Source organism: Megachile rotundata, chromosome 14, assembly GCF_050947335.1.
Source record: "Megachile rotundata isolate GNS110a chromosome 14, iyMegRotu1, whole genome shotgun sequence".
NCBI lineage: Eukaryota > Metazoa > Arthropoda > Insecta > Hymenoptera > Megachilidae > Megachile > Megachile rotundata.
In genome coordinates this window covers 6,667,626-6,687,420 of record NC_134996.1, presented here as the reverse complement: position 1 = coordinate 6,687,420, position 19,795 = coordinate 6,667,626, and the positions used below count along the sequence as shown (strand labels likewise).

At 35.1% G+C, this 19,795-nt stretch overlaps 1 protein-coding gene across 9 annotated transcripts in view; it reads left to right on the top strand.

Moving 5' to 3' along the window:
• The window catches only part of Atg16 (Autophagy-related 16), a 792,563-nt gene that overhangs the window by 233,246 nt on the left and 539,522 nt on the right, over positions 1-19,795 (top strand). Inside the window, exon 9 of one of the 9 annotated variants that reach the window (XM_076539823.1) lies at positions 15,329-15,352. The exons of 7 other annotated variants lie outside the window; for them this stretch is intronic. In XM_076539823.1, the coding sequence (XP_076395938.1) occupies positions 15,329-15,337 (9 nt within the window). In that variant the 3' untranslated portion in view covers positions 15,338-15,352. Of the gene's footprint in view, positions 1-10,207; positions 12,955-15,328; positions 15,353-19,795 lie in introns of those variants that run through there. One more of the 9 variants, XM_076539820.1, reaches the window with a different exon arrangement.

Here is a 19,795-nt window from a genome sequence, read left to right as displayed (position 1 = left end):
TTATTGCAGAAATTATCACCGTATTCCTACGACTTGTTCGTAACGAACCATAAACTCGCACCCAGATTATGTCGTAAAAACTGCGGGAGTTCTTTTGCATTCAATCTTTATCACAATATACATTTAATGTAAGCTCGTATCAATAAACGAAATACTTCTGAACCTAAGATTTGATTTTGAGGACATATTTAAATAGAAAGTTTCATGGAAAATGACATCGAAGTTTTATGTTCATAGTCTCAGTAAGTAATATTCAGGAAGTATGTAGTTACTCATATTACACATCAATACAGTATAACTTGTATTTATCATATTATATTCAATATAATGTAATATTCCATTTCATTTCATTATTTTTACTTTATTTCGATTTTAATTTGCTGTTATACATATCATTTTGCTGACATGAATGTAACATAGTAATATATAATGTAACACGAGAAGATTTTTCGTTAGTAAATAAACATTTTTGAAATGCCATTTTGTAGATGAATGAACATTTTTAAAATTCGACACATCTGATGAGATAAAAGTACCGCAAAATCTCAGGCATTTCAGATATACATATAGTTCACTCCGGAATGTTGGTATATATGGACACATTGTGCACTTTGTGACATCAGATACGTAAACACAATGTTGTTCATATGTAGATATATAGCTCAGTTTGGACAGCTTGTAGACATCGTTAAAAATAAGTAGAACGCCCATACTCGTGTCATACAATTATTCAACCTGCATATATTAGAACTTCATATTGAGACCTCCATATATTAGGACTTCAAACGAAGTTCCTCGTGTGATCAGTCGTCGCTGAATATTTCCTACACCGCATCTACAGTTTCCTCAAAATATTTTAACGGGAAGTCACGGTTTAAAGGTAAATAAAAGACGATGGTAACACGCGAAGGTTTACGATTATGATCCTAGATTCAATGAAGCTTGCATGTTTATATGCATTTGATAGGGTAATTCATAAAAGCACGCTAATAGTTTGCAAGGTAAATCTGTATACTAAAACAACTTCAGAATGGACGTAGGTCGTAGATGCCATGGCTTCTGAGTTATATAAAGGATTAACGAAGCTGATCAAAGTGTCCGCTTCGTGCCTGAACGTTGCTTTAACTTATTGAAAGTTCGCGTGAATGCCTGACATTGTTCAAGGGATTTTAAATTGTTTTCAATCTCTTTCGCATCTCTGCTTACTGATTGTATATGTTATTGGTGTTTGTGTTGCATGCGAAATATATTCTCTTAATTTGTTGCGGCTTCCATGTTGCGGTATGCGTTGCGTACACATCTTCGTACCTAATTCTTTTTAATGTTTTATCCGCGGTTGTACTTTTGAATAATTTTTATTTTTAACGTACGGTAATTACAAATTGTTCATTGCTATATTAGTAGAATTTCGGTTTGCACAATTATAGTTTTTTTTTGGATAAATGTAGTTCTCTTCCTTTTTTGGTTAAACCTATTCTATTTATCATATTTTTATATGTTAATTTATTTTAAGTTTGTTAAGTTTGTTAGGTTATTTTTATATGATGTGCTTTTGTGAAATTGTTTATATTTTTTCAGTTGAACAAATGTCAGTAGTTGGTACATTATTTCATGTGATTTATGATGTGGAAGTAACTGACTACAGTAATTAATGCAATATTTCATACAGTCAGAATAATTAATATAATACAAAACATGATCTTACATTTTATAACTCTATAATCCATAAGTATATAAATACTTGAAGTTCCCCACAGTTTTATTTTGAAATTGAATATAATTTATTAGCGACAATATAAAGTAATTCGTAAGCAAACATTTTTGTAGCAATCCTCTTAACTCAACACGCGTTTTAGATATATCGATACAGAATAAACGGAGATTACATAGCAAATTCCGAAGCTATTGCAATTATTTTCAGCTTAGGTATAGCAATATCTTCTAGTCTCACGGGAATCGTCTTAGCACAACTATATACGACTTATTGCAACACTCATTCCAGGAATACATCACGTAATTATTCTGCCAGCTTCCTTCCTGTGCCCCTTTCTGCAGATAAGCATCTTAAAAATGACATTCTTTGTCGCTAAATCACTTCTCTTCTGCTACTCAATTTACTGCCTTGCTTGTTAAGCAATTTTTTAGAAATATTATTTGGATTGGTCTACAGGACATTTATAAAAAATTTTTAATTTTAGGAAAATTAAAAATTTGAGAAAAATTAATAATTTTCGGAAAATTAAGAATTTTGTATTTTAAAAAATTAAGAAACTTGGTAATGTTAGAAGTTTGAAAATTTTGTAATTTTGGAAATTTATAAATTTGGTAATTTTAGAAATCTAGAAATTCAGATATGTAGCAATAAAGTAATTAGTTATTTAAACATATAAAAACTCGAAGATTAAGAAATGTCGTAATATTAAATTAAACATAATTGTGCATCAAAAATTAAAATACCTTATTGACATAATTAAAGTTTAAAGTGTATACAAAATTTAAAACTTCCAAACGTTTCAGTCAAACGATACCAAACGTAATTAGCATGAGTTTTTTATTACTAAACATAAATACAAAAATTTTCCTAACTTTTTCATGAAGACCCTTTCCCTTTACATTAAACGTTTCAGAAACAAACAAAATCCCTTTTCAATTACCCTACTCGAACCGCCTAAAAAAATGAAATTAAAAGCCTACACATTTTCCTCAAACTGTAAAATATTCGAATCGTAAAATATTTCACTGAAAAAAAAGATCAAAATAACTTCCATCGTCGGTGATTTTTGCATGAAAACTTTTTCAGCAAAAAATTCCTCTCGCATCGTTTTTCACCAACGTAAAAAGAGAAACGCGACTCATCTGATTTTTATTCTTTTTGATGTCGCTCCTTTTTCAAACGATTACATAAATCATTTTCTGGATACTTCACCGTTAAACCGTAAAAAATAAATCGGGCCGCGCAACTAACGATCGACAAGATTCACCCTGGCGTATTTCGTGCAAAAGTTTCTGCGTACGGCCACGATTGGACCGCAAGCTTCCGTTTTCCAGATTTCTCTCCATTCGTTGGATTTTTTCTTTCTCTGGTGTGCGCAGCCCACACGCGTTACAAATTGGTCCATGACTCATGTGAGGCCAACCCTGCGCCCTGTGAGGCGGCTGCGTTGGAGCCGCGTGAAATACCGAGGCCCGTTACTTGTGGCTTGCAACTGCGGATTAATTAACGCAGATTAATATCAAGATGCGCTCTGGTACACCTTGGAAAATCCACCGGATTACTCGTCAATTTTTCGATACATGAAATGATTAGTGTACGTAGTGAAACTCTGGGACGACCAACAGGTCACAATTTTGGATTTAGGGATTTATGGATTTTGTGATTTAAGGATTTGTGGATTTAGGGATTTGGGGATTTAGGGATTTGGGGATTTAGGGATTTGGGGATTTGGGGATTTTGGGATTTGGGGATTTTGGGATTTGGGTATTTAGGGATTTGGGGATTTAGGGATTTGGGGATTTAGGGATTTGGGGATTTAGGGATTTGGGGATTTAGGGATTTGGGGATTTAGAGATTTGGGGATTTAGGGATTTGGGGATTTAGGGATTTGGGGATTTAGGGATTTGGGGATTTAGGGATTTGGGGATTTAGGGATTTGGGGATTTAGGGATTTGGGGATTTAGGGATTTGGGGATTTAGGGATTTGGGGATTTGGGGATTTAGGGATTTGGGGATTTAGGGATTTGGGGATTTGGGGATTTAGAGATTTAGGGATTTGGGGATTTGGGGATTTAGAGATTTAGGGATTTGGGGATTTAGGGATTTGGGGATTTAGGGATTTGGGGATTTAGGGATTTGGGGATTTAGGGATTTGGGGATTTAGGGATTTGGGGATTCAGGGATTTGGGGATTCAGGGATTTGGGGATTTAGGGATTTGGGGATTTAGGGATTTGGGGATTTAGGGATTTGGGGATTTGGAGATTCAGGGATTTAAGGATTTCTAGATTTAAGGTTTTGTGGATTTAGGAATGTGTGGATTCAGGAATTTGAGGATTTAAGGTTTTGTGGATTTAGGAATGTGTGGATTCAGGAATTTGAGGATTTGAGGGTTTCAGGATTTAGGGATATGGGAATTTGAGGATTTAGTGATTTGGGAATGTGAGGATTTGATGATATGTGGATTGGAATTTTGGAGGATTTGGGAATTTGGGGTTTTGAGGATTGGATTTAGGGATTTGGGTATTTGGGGATTTGAAGATTTAGCCACTTGGACACTTAAGGATTTGGTGATTTGGGGATATGCGGACTTAGTGATTTGAGAATTTCGGAGTTAAGGTTTTGGGATTTTGGGGATTTAAGAATTGGGATTTTCGGGGTTTAAGGTTTTGGGGACTTGGGTATTGCGGTACTTGAAGATTAGAATTTTGTCCAGTTGTGGAATTAGGAATTTAGCTATTTTGAGATGTGAGAGCTTAGCGATTTGGGGATTTGAGTATCCTCAAAGAGGTATGTGACAATTTAGTGATTTGGGGTTGTGGCAAGTTGAGGAGAGGGGTTTTCAGGATTTGGGGATTTTAGGACTTAAAAATGTTGAAACTTAAAACTGTAGAAATTTAGAGATGTAAGGACTTATCGATCTAAGAACTTGAAGAATTGAACATTTATGGATTTGTGGATTTGGAAAATTGAAAATTTATGGATTTGTGGATTGTGAACAAAATGGTGGCGCGACTTAATCTGCATTTGCTCGTTTGACTACTTATGTTATTTGACTCCATACCACACGTCGCAATTTTGAGTCCTCTAACTTGACATTTTTATGGTGATCTGACGATAAAAACCTGTCGTCATTCAATGACGATCGACGTCGATTCGAAAAAAATAGTCTTTGGTATCATTTTTCATAAATTTTGACACATAGGATCTACTGAAACCACGTTGGAATCTCTGTAATTTATTGTCGACAATATTTGGTCGTTATTAACCTCAATAATATGATAATATAGTATATTATAATATACAAGATTTGTTATAATAGATGCAGTACAAATTACTATATTTTTCCAATTACAAAAATTGAATACTACCGAAAAGAACAGAAATCTCTTGAGCTCTTGCACCCAGCATAAAATGTACCCAACATATATTGTAATCTAAATTAGTTAACTATTTAGAAAATTTAACTATTCTGTAAATTAATAAATATTCGTATCAAAATAAAGACAGAATCATCGTAAAATTCCTGCAGGATTTAATTTAGTATCAATTCCTTCAAAAGCTATCTCTTAATATCGGTTATAGTACCTCGAGCGTGCATGCATCTGCAGCAAAGTATGCAATAGGTAACACCAAATCATATCTATAATTCAAAGCTTAGAAAAAGAATCTATTTCAAGAGAGCTGCTCGTATATCCCAGCTCCGGCATAAAGTTTAACCCTCTATAACTCTAGAAATACCTTCGAGATGCGCCGCCAACGCGCACAAATCACACAACTGCGGCGTGAACTTCTATAACACGTGGAAAGTATGAATTTCACGGATGCATTATCATACGTTATCAACGACCTCTATATCGAACGATGATGCGTTTCACCACAATTCTCCAATTTTTCAAATCGTTTAATTTCCACGTAAACCGTAACTAGAATTGAACGGGCATTTTAGTGGCTGAAAAGTTATCGCGATGCATCCACGGGCCGCAAATCTCGGAACTGGAAGATAAATGGATACCGGGGTCAGGCTTGCGAGTGCTTTAAATTACCGTCGAAAACAAAAAAAAGAAAAGGAAAATCATAGGCACGCGGCCAAGCTGAGTTGTTCGCTCACAATGGCGGCGATTCGTGAACGTTAAGTCGTGCATTCTTTATTTGCACTTCAGACGTACTCGATACGCCTGAACGAGAACTCATAAAACGATAGACGTGCGTGGAGCGCGGAAATTTAACGAACGGTCATAATTATCGAACACGAGGCGAGCTTTCAGCCGTTCGCGCCGCCACGGTGACGCCAGGCTGAGTTTTCAAGCAGTCTGTCCAATATTTTCACGCCGATGAATCATTTCGTATCGATTTCATCCCTTCGTGTTACGCTTCAGTTTTATTAGCTGGGGTAGAGGAATGTGAGGCGTGTGCTGCAATTGTGAGAGGTTGCTCTTTTGTGGTAAGCTTCTAGGGGAAATTTGGGGATTGGAAGGATGGGAATTTGGAGATTTGGGGATTTTGGAGTTTGGGAGATTGGACATTTGGGGACTTGGGAGTTTTGGGGGATGGAAATTTGGAGATTTGGAGGTTTGGAGGTTTGGAGATTTGGAGATTTGAAGAATTGGAGATTTGGAGATTTGGAAATTTGGAGATTTGGAGATTTGGAGATTTGGAGGGCTATTCTTAAACATCCCCCCCCACGCCCGATCTTGATCAAACTTGACACATTAATCGGGGGATGGGTGTTGAATATGATGATGCAATACCAATCTGCGGAAACGCCCCCTAGCGGAGATATGAAAAATCGAAAACTGCCATTGCCGGTCTCACGCAATGCCTATATAGTACTGTATCAATGCTGTCCCCATCACGATCGAATATTCCATACCTCGAGAATCTTCATCAGCCCTCAAATCTCTAACATCTAAGGGTGAATATCGGTTTCATGCTGTTCCTGGCTCGTAACGTCGTCACTTGCTTACACAATTGCTCCTCACTCGCTCACTCGCTTGCTCACTCACTTGCTCACTCACTTGCTCACTCACTCGCTCACTCACTTTCTCATAGCCTCATCATTCACCTACTAGCATTCATTCTGTTCACTTCATCATACAATGGTTAGGTTAGGTTAGGTTAGGTTAAGTTCTTCAATGTTAAATGATTTCATCAGTCTCTTTTTGCGATTCCTGGAAGATCATCTCGCTGATCGAGCTGCAAGGCCATTCCGAGCAAAAGAAACTACTTTTCTTGAAAAATCGCCCTCAACTCGGGGCCCAATGTGCCCCTTTCCCCATCAAAAGACTAGTCCAAAGCATAGAAATGGTTTCTTCAATATCTTCGCTCTGGTGCGTTTCCGCAGATTGGTATTGCATCATCATATCCAATACTCCCCCCACTACTGATCTGTGAAGTTTCATCAAGATCGGGCGTGGGGGGGGATGTTTAAGACTTACCGAGATTTGGAGATTTGGAGAATTGGAGAATTGGAGATTTGGAGATTTAGAGGTTTGGTCATTTTGGAGATTTGGAGATTTGGACATTTGGAGATTTTAGAAATTTGGAGATTTGAAGACTTGGAAATTTTAGAATTTAAAAATTTAGCGATTTGGAGATGTGGAAATTTTAGAATTTGAAGATTTCCAAATCTCCAAATTTTCAAGATTCCAAATTTTCAAATTGTTAAACTTTTCATATCCCTAAATCTTCAAATATTCAAATTCTTAGATTCCCAAATCTCCAAATCTTCAATTCTCCAAATCTCCAATTCCCAAATCTCCAAATCTTCAAATATCCAAATCTTCAATTCTCTAAATCTTCAATTTTCCAAATCTACAAATCTTCAAATCCCTAAATCCCCAAGTCTTCAAATCTCTAAATCTCTAAATCTCTAAATCTCTAAATCTCTAAATCTCTAAATCTTTAAATCTCTAAATCTCTAAATCTTTAAATCTTTAAATCTCCAAATTTCCAAATCTCCAAATCTCCAATTCTCCAAATCTCCAAATTGTTAAATTCTCAAATTTCCAAGTCTGCAAATCCTCAATTATTTTCTCAGATCCCTAGATTCCCAAATCCTACGGTCCATTTCCCAATTCCTATTCCTCCAATTCCTCTATTCTCAAAAATCCCTGTCCTTCCATATTCCTCTATCTTCAAATCTGATGCTCTCAAATTCCACTCCAGTTATTTAACTCCACTTGTTCCAATTAATCCAGTTATTATACTCCAGTTATTCTTGTAAAATTTAATACTCACAAGAAATTTACTGGAAATGTCTTTCTAGTGCCAGAAAATATCTCTGTATAAAGCAGAAATAGAAATAGATTTCAACGTTGTTGAAAGGACACTTGTGATGCATTGTACGAGCATCGCGATCGGGCGCGTGCGATCCGCGCATTAGAACGCGAACGCGAGCCGTTTTCAAAGCTGATAATAGTCGCCGAGGCCGAGGAAGAACGCGTGCTCGATCTAATCGCGTGTGTCACGCGTGTGTGTCACGCCGCCGGGTCACGGTTCAACTTGCAGCGAGATCTCGTTAAGATCACGTGATATCACGCGGCAGCTGGACATGGTTGAAAAATGCCCATTAAATTTGATATGCGTGATCTCGAACATCGCGACGAGCACTTCATGGTCGCGGCCCGTTGCCCCGACAGGGAATACTGTAATCTAATGTAACTGTATCTTGCAATATTTTTTGATTCCTAGGATAAAAGATTTTTGATGTGTTTAATAGAATTTTTGGGTTATCGGGAGAGATGGGTTTGTACGAGATTTGTTTGTGAATTGTGAGATACGTAATTTGTGAATGTTTAGTAGAAACAACTACTGAAATTCCCAAATTTCCAACCCCCCAAACTGCCAAATCCCCAAATATTGAAATTCCCAAACATCCAAATCCCCAAATATTGAAATTCCCAATCTTCCAAATCCTGAACTACAAAATGTCCCAAATTTCCAATCCCCCAAACTGCCAAATCCCCAAATATTAAAATTCCCAATCTTCCAAATCACGAATTACAAAATGTCCCAAATTTCTAATCCCCCAAGCTGCCAAATCCCCAAATATTGAAATTCCCAATCTTTCAAATCCCGAACTACAAAATGTCCCAAATTTCCAACCCCCCAAACTGCCAAATCCCCAAATATTGAAATTTCCAAACATCCAAATCCCCAAATATTGAAATTCCCAATCTTTCAAATTCCGAACTACAAAATGTCCCAAATTTCCAACCCCCCAAACTGCCAAATCCCCAAATATGAAATGGGAGTGAAATTCTCAAACATCCAAATCCCCAATTATTGAAATTCCCAATCTTTCAAATTCCGAACTACAAAATGTCCCAAATTTCCAACCCCCCAAACTGCCAAATCCCCAAATATGAAATGGGAGTGAAATTCTCAAACATCCAAATCCCCAATTATTGAAATTCCCAATCTTCCAAATCCCGAACTACAAAATGTCACAAATTTCCAACTCCCCAACTACACCAACTCCCAAATACCCAAATTCCAAACTCTAAAAATTCCTAAAACCCTCTCGACATCTCTCCCAGCCACCATCAACATAACTTTAAACGAAATTTCGCCGATTTGAAACAGGAGCACATAGTTTCATGAAAGGTGCGCATTTCAACTTGTCCGATCGAAGACATTTTCTCCGTTCCGGAAAGTGGCTGGTCCTAACATTTACTTTCCATCGGGAAGTTGGACAATTGGCGACAAAGAGGTCGCCCAGGGTTATTTATTTCGCTAAGTGCTCTCGATCGTTCGTTATTTGGCTCTGGTTTCACGGTTCGACCGTGAAAATTTATTGTCGTAAGCTGCGTGTAACTCACCGTCCTACGTAAAAGCAATGCTGGACAATGGAAAATTTTCAGCTGCTTAGAAAAACCAGGTGAAAATGAAGGAATGGGGTGGTTGTTTGTTCGTTTCGAGATAAAATTTTATTTTGGTATCGTTGTCGATCGATTTTTATTTGAGGGTCACAAGTATGGGAATTTGAGCATTTATGAATATCTCGAAAACTTATGAATATATGAACATCTCGAAATTTGGGGATTTGTAATATACGAATTTAATCTCGAAATTTGGAACTTCGAAACTGATCAGAATTTCAAAATTAGGAATTTGGAAATATGAACATCTGTCATTTTAGAATTCACAAATTTGTAAATTGAATTTGGAAAATTTGATAAATTGAAAATTAAAGTATTTAAAAATTTCAAACTTGGCAATTGCAGAATTTAGAAATTTGCTAATTTAATAATTAAAGCATATGGTAATGCAAAATTTTAAGGATTTGATTGAATTTGGAAGTTTTGAGATATAAATGAAAATTAACAAATTTTATTATATTTAAAAAATTATACGATGTAGGTTAAATATCTGTACATATAATACGTGCTCTTTATGATTCACAAAAATAAAGAAAATCTTATTCTTATCAAAAAATATTATATATTACTATATCAAACTATATTTTAAAATAAACTTTCATTTTGTTGCAGGTAAGAATTTGGATATTTTCTCCTATACAAAACTGGTAAGATTAACATTATTTTATCAAAACCCAAATCTAAAAAATTAAACCCACTTCTATTTCTTACTTACTATTTTTAACTCATCACTCTCAAGCTTTCATCACGTCGCAATCACAACTCTATAAAATTGATTCCACGAAACGATTTTCACGAAAGAAAGATTTACAGTTCCTCAAAATGCACGGCAACAAAACCACGCTTCAGGAATGCCGTGCAAAATTCAGCATCGCACTTCGCGCACATAAATAATACATCACAGTTAATTACTCTAAAGTGCTTAGGTGCTAACTGCTACATCTTACCGAGCACTCATATCGAGATACTCGTTCGCATGAAATTGCAATTGCATGTCCACTTCAGTTTCATGTTATAATAACAGCGAAAGAAATGCTTGTCGTTTTGGCGCGACATGTGCCAGCAGTAATACAGGGCGTTCCACAAATGGTACAAGCAAATTCAATATGATTATGTATAGAAAACAAGTTTGAATGTGCAATAATATTTCTTTTTGTGAAGCATGGTTTTTCGAAAAAGATGAGTTTGAATATTTGTTAACACGCAGATATTTCACACATAAATAAGTGGCACTTAAGTTTATATACTGATCTAATATGCGTATTATTACAAATTTATTTCTAATCGAAAATTTTCGAATTAATTACATGAATATGTGGGAAATAAATGTAACAATATATAGGGTGACTCACCACATTTTGCTATCTAGATTTGCGTCATTATTATTATTCATAGCAAACAATGTTTTAGATGAAGTTGAAAGATTTTAAGGGGGTTATATGTTGGTGGTATATTTTTTTTTATAGGTGGACGTGTAATGGACATATGAAGGTCATTAATGCTTTTTTAAATGGAACCATATATTTTTTATTGTATCAGCTGATACTCCTCCATATTCTTTACAAAAATGTATTAACCTATTTATGTGAAAAAATCATTAGCTTAGGAGATATTTTAATTTTAATGTCTGTTTACAGAAAAGGTTCAATGTGGCGACCATTTGCATCAAAACACTTTCTGAATCGAGAAATTAATGACTTACTAACATTCCGTAGTGTATAATCTTTCTGCATGACGCAAATCTAGATGGCAAAATGTGGTGAGCCACCCTGTATTGTGAAAATATTTGGTAGAAATTATTAAAAATTAAAATACTGCATGCAATTTTCAATGTGGCAGTCAATGTGTTAAATAGGTTCGTGTATTTTTTCAGACAGTGTTAACATTTTTGTAGGTTAATAATTTTAGAATTCAAGATGAACAACTTTGATGTAGGACACCGCCTTAGTTCAGATTTGAGTCAGAAATTATTTCGTTCTTAACTAAACCTACCGTCGTTTAATATGCACTTAACTTGAAATGGAAAATGAATTTATGACAAAACATAAATTAGTACATTCATTCTTCATCTTGATGAAAACAATGCAGATTTCACGAAAAATCCTTTAACGAATTGTGCAACTTACGATAAGAAATTTATGGAATGGTCATTTGACCGGTTTGGTAGTTTTAGTGTTAAAAATCTGCTTATATGAATCTAAAGAACAAGGCACCAGTGCGTACACGACTGTCTCACACCCGACGCATCCACGAACGCTACAAGGTTACAAGAATCTCGTTTGCCTACGCTTAAGTGAAAATCTCGTTTACACCGCAAGAAAAAAGACCACTTACTGACAGCCGTTCCCATCGTCGATCATTAGGAACAGTCATTAAAGTCGATTTGCGTTACGAAGGTAAAACATTGAGGCTGGCTGCTCGCGTCTCCTCATCATCTTGCAGAATCGTGCGAAATACACCGGGTAAAAAGAACGCTGATGACGTTAAGATCTGACGACAGTCCATATACAGAGTGTTCCATAATAAGATACGTGGAAATTGTACTAAAAAATTCGTCAGACATATTATAACACAGTTAAGGGTAAGGTAATAAAATATGATTGGAAGAATTTTGAGTCCTTGAAGAAAAGATATAAAATGTTCTATTGAATATTTTTGTATTGAAGCGTGATTAAATTGCACTTTGTCATAAATTGTACATACTTCAAGGTACTTCGAGTGGATGTTCAAGTATGTACGTTCAAGTGGATATAAAAGTTCGATTATCCGCAATTAATTTAATTGAATGTCTTAATGTCTAATCAATCGGAAGATCCATCTTACATCTTTATGGTATTACAAGTTGTAAAGTACAGTCAGTTTCTTGTGCCTTCCAGGATTGTAAAAAGTGATATGTTATAACGGAATGCTGCTACATTATACTTATGTTTGATGATTGGATAGATCTTGCAGGAACTATTGCATAGTTGTGAATTGCACGGCATATCGACCAGATTTCTTGTCCTTGCATTGCTAACCTTATGATCTTTCGAGTGCAGCATGAATTCTGAGATTATTCATCAATGTATGTGGAAATAGTGCTGAATGGGTAGCAAATAGAAATATTAGAATGAGATGAACTGTAACGTTTCAATACAAGCACTTGTGGTATAAATAAATCTGCTGAAGATTTAGCAAATCTTGTGATGTCTTTTAGCCAACTTGACTTTAACAAACTTACTATGTCATATATGACGCCATGATTAAGGGTTAAGGAACAGAAACTATTCTAGCTTCTAAAATCACATTCTGTCTGAATAATGTAATATTTAATAACTTGTGTATTACATGTTTATATGTACATATGATAGCAAATAAATGTAATCGAAAATACTGCAATTTGCTCAGTTTCTATCATTTTTTCGTAAGAAGGAGCAGAAACTTGTCCTAGTTCCTAAAATCATATTCATCCTAAATAATGCTATATACTAATGTTATTCACTAACTATACAGTATGTATGTATGTATTGACGAGTACGTGAAATAGCAAATAATTGAAATTACCGTAATTTCCGACAAATATCAGGAAATAACCTACCGACTATCGCAGCATGTTGAAACCGATCTCTCCGTCCAACAACAGAATCATACACCCTGGACTTCCTGCATCGAATTAAAACCAGGCATACTTATCAACGTCTCACAATATAATGCAAATGTTACACCCGTCCAGCGGTCAAAGAAATCCCTGCAATGTTAGATGCTCCAAGAACGTTCATCAGGATGTTCAGACACGGTGCATTTCCGCGAAGGAAAGTTTCCCGCGAATGCGTGGCATGAACTCCGGCGGGCAGTCCAGAATGCATAGTTGCAGAGATGCCGTGACATTTCTACGGGTGCGTTTACACGACACCGCACATGGAATCCTGTAATAACTTCACCCGTCTCGTCTTTATTCTTGAGTACCCCATAGCGGCTGAATTGCCGTCCACGGACAATGTAAACACCGTAGACAATCGCGAAAGAATCCCACGAGTGCAGAAGCCGTTTGATCGCCGTAACAAAATCCAGCATGTGTGCAGCGATGGAACGAAACATTTGATTAAACGCGTCCCCCGATCACGTAATATTCTAATCTATCTCGGCCGAGCATGACCCCACACGACCCCTCTAAAGGGCCGCATTCGTTATGCCCGTGTGATGTATGCGAAGCGCACAACGTTGCATACGTCAATGAGGTGATATTGATAGGGAACATTGCTGTTCCGCTTAAGAACTGACCGTACATCATACTCGAACATTATTGCAACGAGTAGGGCTTTTTTCAGGCGGAAATATTTTGAACACGTGTTTCAATTACGGGGATACCAGTTTGCATAGGGGGTTGATTGAAATGCAGTGTGTTTTTGAACGCAGTAGGCTTGTTTTTGTGGGAGAACATTTTTCTTTGGAAATTGAATTTGTTACATATGTGGAAGCCGGTGATAACGGATTTCATGTTTTATGTTACAAATTTTTGTTACTTTTGTTGGAATATTTATACTTACATTCACTTTACTACTTCACTTTCATTTATTTTGGAAATGAGATTTATGTGTTAATACATTGTTAATATATTTTAGCTTATCAGTATGTTAAATATTAATAATATTGTTAAACTAGATATCTCATGTTTTTAGGAAGATTTTTAAGTTTGGAAATTTGGAAGTTTTCTAGATTTGCAACTTTTCAAGTTTCCCAGCTTTGAAGTATTCAAATATTCCAATTTTTCAGTTTGTGAATTTTTAAATTTTCAAGTGTCCACATCTCCTAAATTTCTAAATCTTATAAGTCTTCAAATCTCGTGAATTCACAACCCCTTAAATTTCCAAATTCACCAAACCTCAAAATCTCCAAATTCTTCACATTTTCTCACTTCAAAAATCCTAAAATCTCCAAATTCCCAAAATTCCAAAGTCCCTGTATTTCTATTCTCTCAAAACCTCAAATTGCCCCAAAATTTCCACACCTTCTCACTTCAAATATCCTAGGATCTCCCCAATTTCCAAATTATCCAATTTCCCCAAATTTTCTCAAATTTCTCAAATTTAAAAATTCCTAAATTTTCAAATTCTCCAAACCTTAAAATCCCCAAATTTTCCACATTCTCTCACTTCAAAAATCCTAAAATCTCCAAATTCCCCAAATTTTCCAAATTTCTGAGTTCCTAAATATCCAAATTCTCCAAACTTTAAAATCTCCAAATTTTCCACATTCTCTCACTTGAAAAATCCTAAAATCTCCAAATTCTGTAATTCCCCAAATTCCCCATATTCCCCGAATTTCCCGAATTCCCCAAATTTCTCAAATTCCCTCAGTTTCCCAGAATTGTCCAAATTCCCAAATTCTCCAAGAAGATGTCTTTTGACTATAACAATTTAGTCACCTATTCCACTTTTCAGCGCCCTCTGCTTCAGCATCTTTCACTACCATCCTAACCTAGCTTTCACAAAAACACTAAGATCTTAATTCTAACAGTATAGTGAACTGATTTAATACAGTAAATTGATTGAATGAAAATGAGACGCATAATTATATAAGAAACGTTAGAAGCTTAAAATAAGAGTGCATAATAAATATTCATGCAATTCATAGTAATCATTCTGACAGTCCATACTCAAGATTCATTCGGTGAGCATTATTCAATCAAATCAACACATCTCACACTGATTTAAAATAACACTTACAATCCACTTTATTAATAAATTATCCCAGCTGGGATAAGCTTGCCGATGCTGACTTATCATCACTTCAATTAATCATCAACGTCCCACCATATACGTCAATCGCGATTGCAGTATTACGTGCTACAAACTGCGTAAACGTCATTAGATAAGGAAAGATACGCAATATTATCTAGAGATTTTTTATTTTGATTCTTAATTGATTATACAGTTATGTGTTCAGGATGTAGTGATAATATATATGTTTAAAAATCACTTATCACTTCCGTGTTTCGATAAGATTTAATTATCATCTAAATATTTATATTCAATGTTTAATATATATAATAAATTCAATATTTAATATATTCAAATTTTTTGAATAAAGTGTTTGACATACTTAAATTGTTTTCATGGAAGGTTTAATATATTTAAATCGTTTAAATAAAATATTTAACATGTAAAAATTGTTTAGATAAAATATTTTACATATTCAAATTGTGTGAATAAAATGTTTGGCACACATAAATTATTTAAATGAATATTTGTTCAACTAATTCAAATTGTTTGAATAAAATGTTTAATATATTGAAATTATTTATATGGAAGGTTTAATATACTTAAACTGTTTAAGTAAAATGTTTGACATAGTTAAATCGTTTAAATAAAATGTATAATACGTTGAAATTATTTAAATGAAATATTTAACATATTCGAATTATCTGAATAAAATGTCTGATGTACCTAAATTATTTAAATGATTTGTGCAACAGATTGAATTTGTTTAAATGAAATAAAACAGTTGTTTAACTAGTTCATTGTTTAAAATAGCTTAACAAATTGAAATTACATAAATTACATATTTAAATTGATCAGATTGACATATCTTTACCATGTATTTTTATAGGTTATAATATTCTTCTGATGAAACAAAATGTACAGTTAAATTGTTCACATGTTTTAAACACTAATGAACATGGCTTATAACAATAACTAGATTATCAAGAACAATAATTAGATTATCAAAATTGTAAAAGGAAAGATACATATACGTAGAAGATAATTATATGCACAAGTAATTAAAATTATTGTTAATAATTCTTAAAGTGTGTTACTCTTTGATGTTATGCCATCCTTTCTTATCTGTTTTGAAGACCTTTATGAAGCTTTGATGTGTGTCCTACGACTTTTGAGCGGAAGTATACAATATGTACTTCGTTCCCAGCAAAACGGTTAATTTTTAAACCATCATCGCTGCATTCACGAGACCTTGAAACGAAGGAAGAGGGCGGTTTCCAAGAACGCGTTTTTCTTCCGGTCTCCTGTTCTTCCTCCGTGCATTTTTTGTTATAAAGTGCAGTCGGGTGCATTGTAGACTTCATGTAGATAAGAATACGTATTTTTACATAAAAGTCGTTGTTAGGACATGAAGTTCGGAAACCATAAATCCCCAGATTCCTGAATACTTATTTTTTTATATTTCTAAATCTCAAAATTCCTTGATCCCGAAATTCCATATTACTAAACTTCGACGTTCCCAATCTCTTTTATCCCCAAATTCCTTGATTTCCATATTCATAAATCAGCAAATTGCAAAATTTCCACATTCCTATATTCCCATATTCATAAATCTCCAAATTTCAAAGTCTCCAAACTAGATTCCATATTTATAAATCCCTAAATTGAAAAGTTTGCAAATTCCTAGATTCCGTATTCAGAAATCCCCAAATTGTAAAGTCTCAGAATTCCTAGATTCCCATATTATAAATTCTCAGACTGCATAGTCTTCAAAGTCCCTAGGTTCCCATATCCATAAATCCCTAAACTGCAAAGGGATTTATCTTTCAAATCCTTAGATTTCCATATTCATAAATCCCCAAATTCTACCATCCCCAAACCCCTAGATTCCCACATTCATAAATCCCCAAATTTCTTCATTCCCAAACCCCTAGATCCCCATATTCATAAATCCCCAAATTTCTCCATCTTCAAACCCCTAAATTCTCATATTCATAAATCCCCAAATTCTACCATCTCCAAACTCCTAGATCCCCATACTTATAAATCCCCAAATTTCTCCATTCCCTAACTCCTAAATCCCCATATTCATAAATCCCCAAATTGCAAAGTGCCAAACCCCTAAATCCCCATATTCATAAATCCCCAAATTCCACCATCCCCAAACCCCTAGATCCCTATATTCATAAATCCCCAAATTCCACCATCCCCAAATTCCTAGATCCCCATATTCATAAATCCCCAAATTCCACCATCCCCAAACCCCTAGATCCCCATATTCATAAATCCCCAAATTCTACCATCCCCAAACTCCTAGATCCCCATATTCATAAATCCTCAAATTTCTCTATCCCCAAACTCCTAAACCCCCATATTCATAAATCCCCAAATTTCTCCATCTCCAAACCCCTAAATTCCCATATTCATAAATCCCCAAATCCCTAAATCCCCATATTCATAAATCCCAAAATTCTACCATCTCCAAACCCCTAAATCCCCATACTCATAAAATCCCCAAATTTCTCCATCCCCAAATTCCTAAATTCCCATATTCATAAATCCCCAAATTCCTCCATCACCTAACCCTTAGATCTATTCATAAATCCCCAAATTGCAAAGTCCCCAAATCCCTAAATTTCCATAAACATAACCCCGATCCCAAAATCTTCGAATCCATAAATTTCCAAATTCCCTGCCTCAGATCCTCAAAAACCTCTAAAACTAACCGACCTCTTCCCCCGCATTCCCCATATTTTCCCAGAAAATCCAACTCTGCCCCCGGCTGTACACCTAACTAGACGAATGCTCTCGCTAAAGATAAAGAGACTCGAATTTCTCTTCGATCGACGCTATTGACTTTCTCTCTCTCTCATCCTTATCGCGAATCGTCGAATTACGAAGAGAGATTTAGCGAGTGCTCTAGCCACGGGGCACTGGGGCATCCAAGCCCGGACATGCTGCTATCTCTCCAAAGATTCTTGCGTCTGTACGAGATGAGTGGGGTCTCGATTTCAGCCGTAAGATTCGATCGAAACGAAGATCGATATCGTTCAACGGTGGGCACTTTATGTAACGCGTTTCCTTTACGCTCGATTTCCATGCATTATGTGCGTGTTTCGAGGCCGTACAAGTGGTTCATCGGTTCCGGAGGGGTCATTATGACCATGCTTTAGTACTTAGCGTTCGTAACACTGGATTAAGTCATAACATGTAAAACAGGATGCATGGCGGACTTGATCGGTTAATAATTTAACCAGCCGCTATGGTGCAAGCTGTAGTGTTTTATGGCGCTTTATTTGAATCGATTGACCTTCTACTTGTTCTTAAAGTCTGATTTTACTTTAAGCGGTTGTAACTCTTGTTAGATTAGGTTGTTAGGGTTTTTATGGTTGTGATATGCAATTTTTGTGATTTATTATTAGTTATTTTAATATGAACTTTTTAGGTAGTTTAATAGTTAATTTTTTTTAATTAATTCATCATGCATTTTGGGAAGATATAATATAAAGTGATTGTGTTGTGTTGTATAATATAATTGTATTATTTATAGTATGAAATAATTATACTATTTGATACTGGGCAAAAATATTACATGCAAAAATTGAAATTATGTAGTGTTGATTTTGATTATTTTTTTCTATTTTAAAAGTATATCGAACATACTACAAACATGAAGACTATATCACATACGCAAAATATATCTAAAAAAAATTGCATAAATTTATATTTGACAAAATAAAAATTAATTTCATTAAAACTTTTTAAATCACCTCCCATCAATTTCTCTTCAATGCTAAATAAAAATTCTCCAATATCTCTTACATTTGAATCTCTCGCCAATTAACGAAATAATTAAGAACACCAAAAATAAGCTCATGACAAGAAATAAATTTATAATCACCCAAAATTAAATTTGTCGAACATGTCAAGTAGTCCAAACCTACATTCGTATAATCAAAGTATCCTTTTCGATTGTAATAAGCTCAATCTATTGGAGGAAATCCTTGCGCGAGCCTTCGATGCTGAAAAAACGATCGCTTTGCAGCCAGTCGTTCGAATAAACGTAACGATTTGAACGTTCGCAATCGATGGAAAGAGGTACAAAGAGCTTGTATTCATGTGCCTGATTGTACAATACGTGTCTGCACATATGTGTATGTTTTTACCATTGCAAAAGAGCTGTGCAACTCGCAGCGTACACGTTCAGAAATTTCGAGGTTCATTTCGCTGGTACGAGTGATGCAAAAACGCATAAAGCACACAAAACGAGGAGAAACTGCGTTCGAAGCTCGATATTTTCGAAGAACCAGAAATATCGGTGTGGATGCACACATGCGTGCTTGTAAAGTTCATTTATTTCGAGTTTGGTTTTGTTAAAAATGATTGCCGTTCAATCGCTGCAATACTGTTATCAGCCAATTTTAATGAGACATTCAATTAAAAACTCGTTATGACTTCAACAAATTTATCGAATCTTTTCCAGTTTAATTAAAACATATAG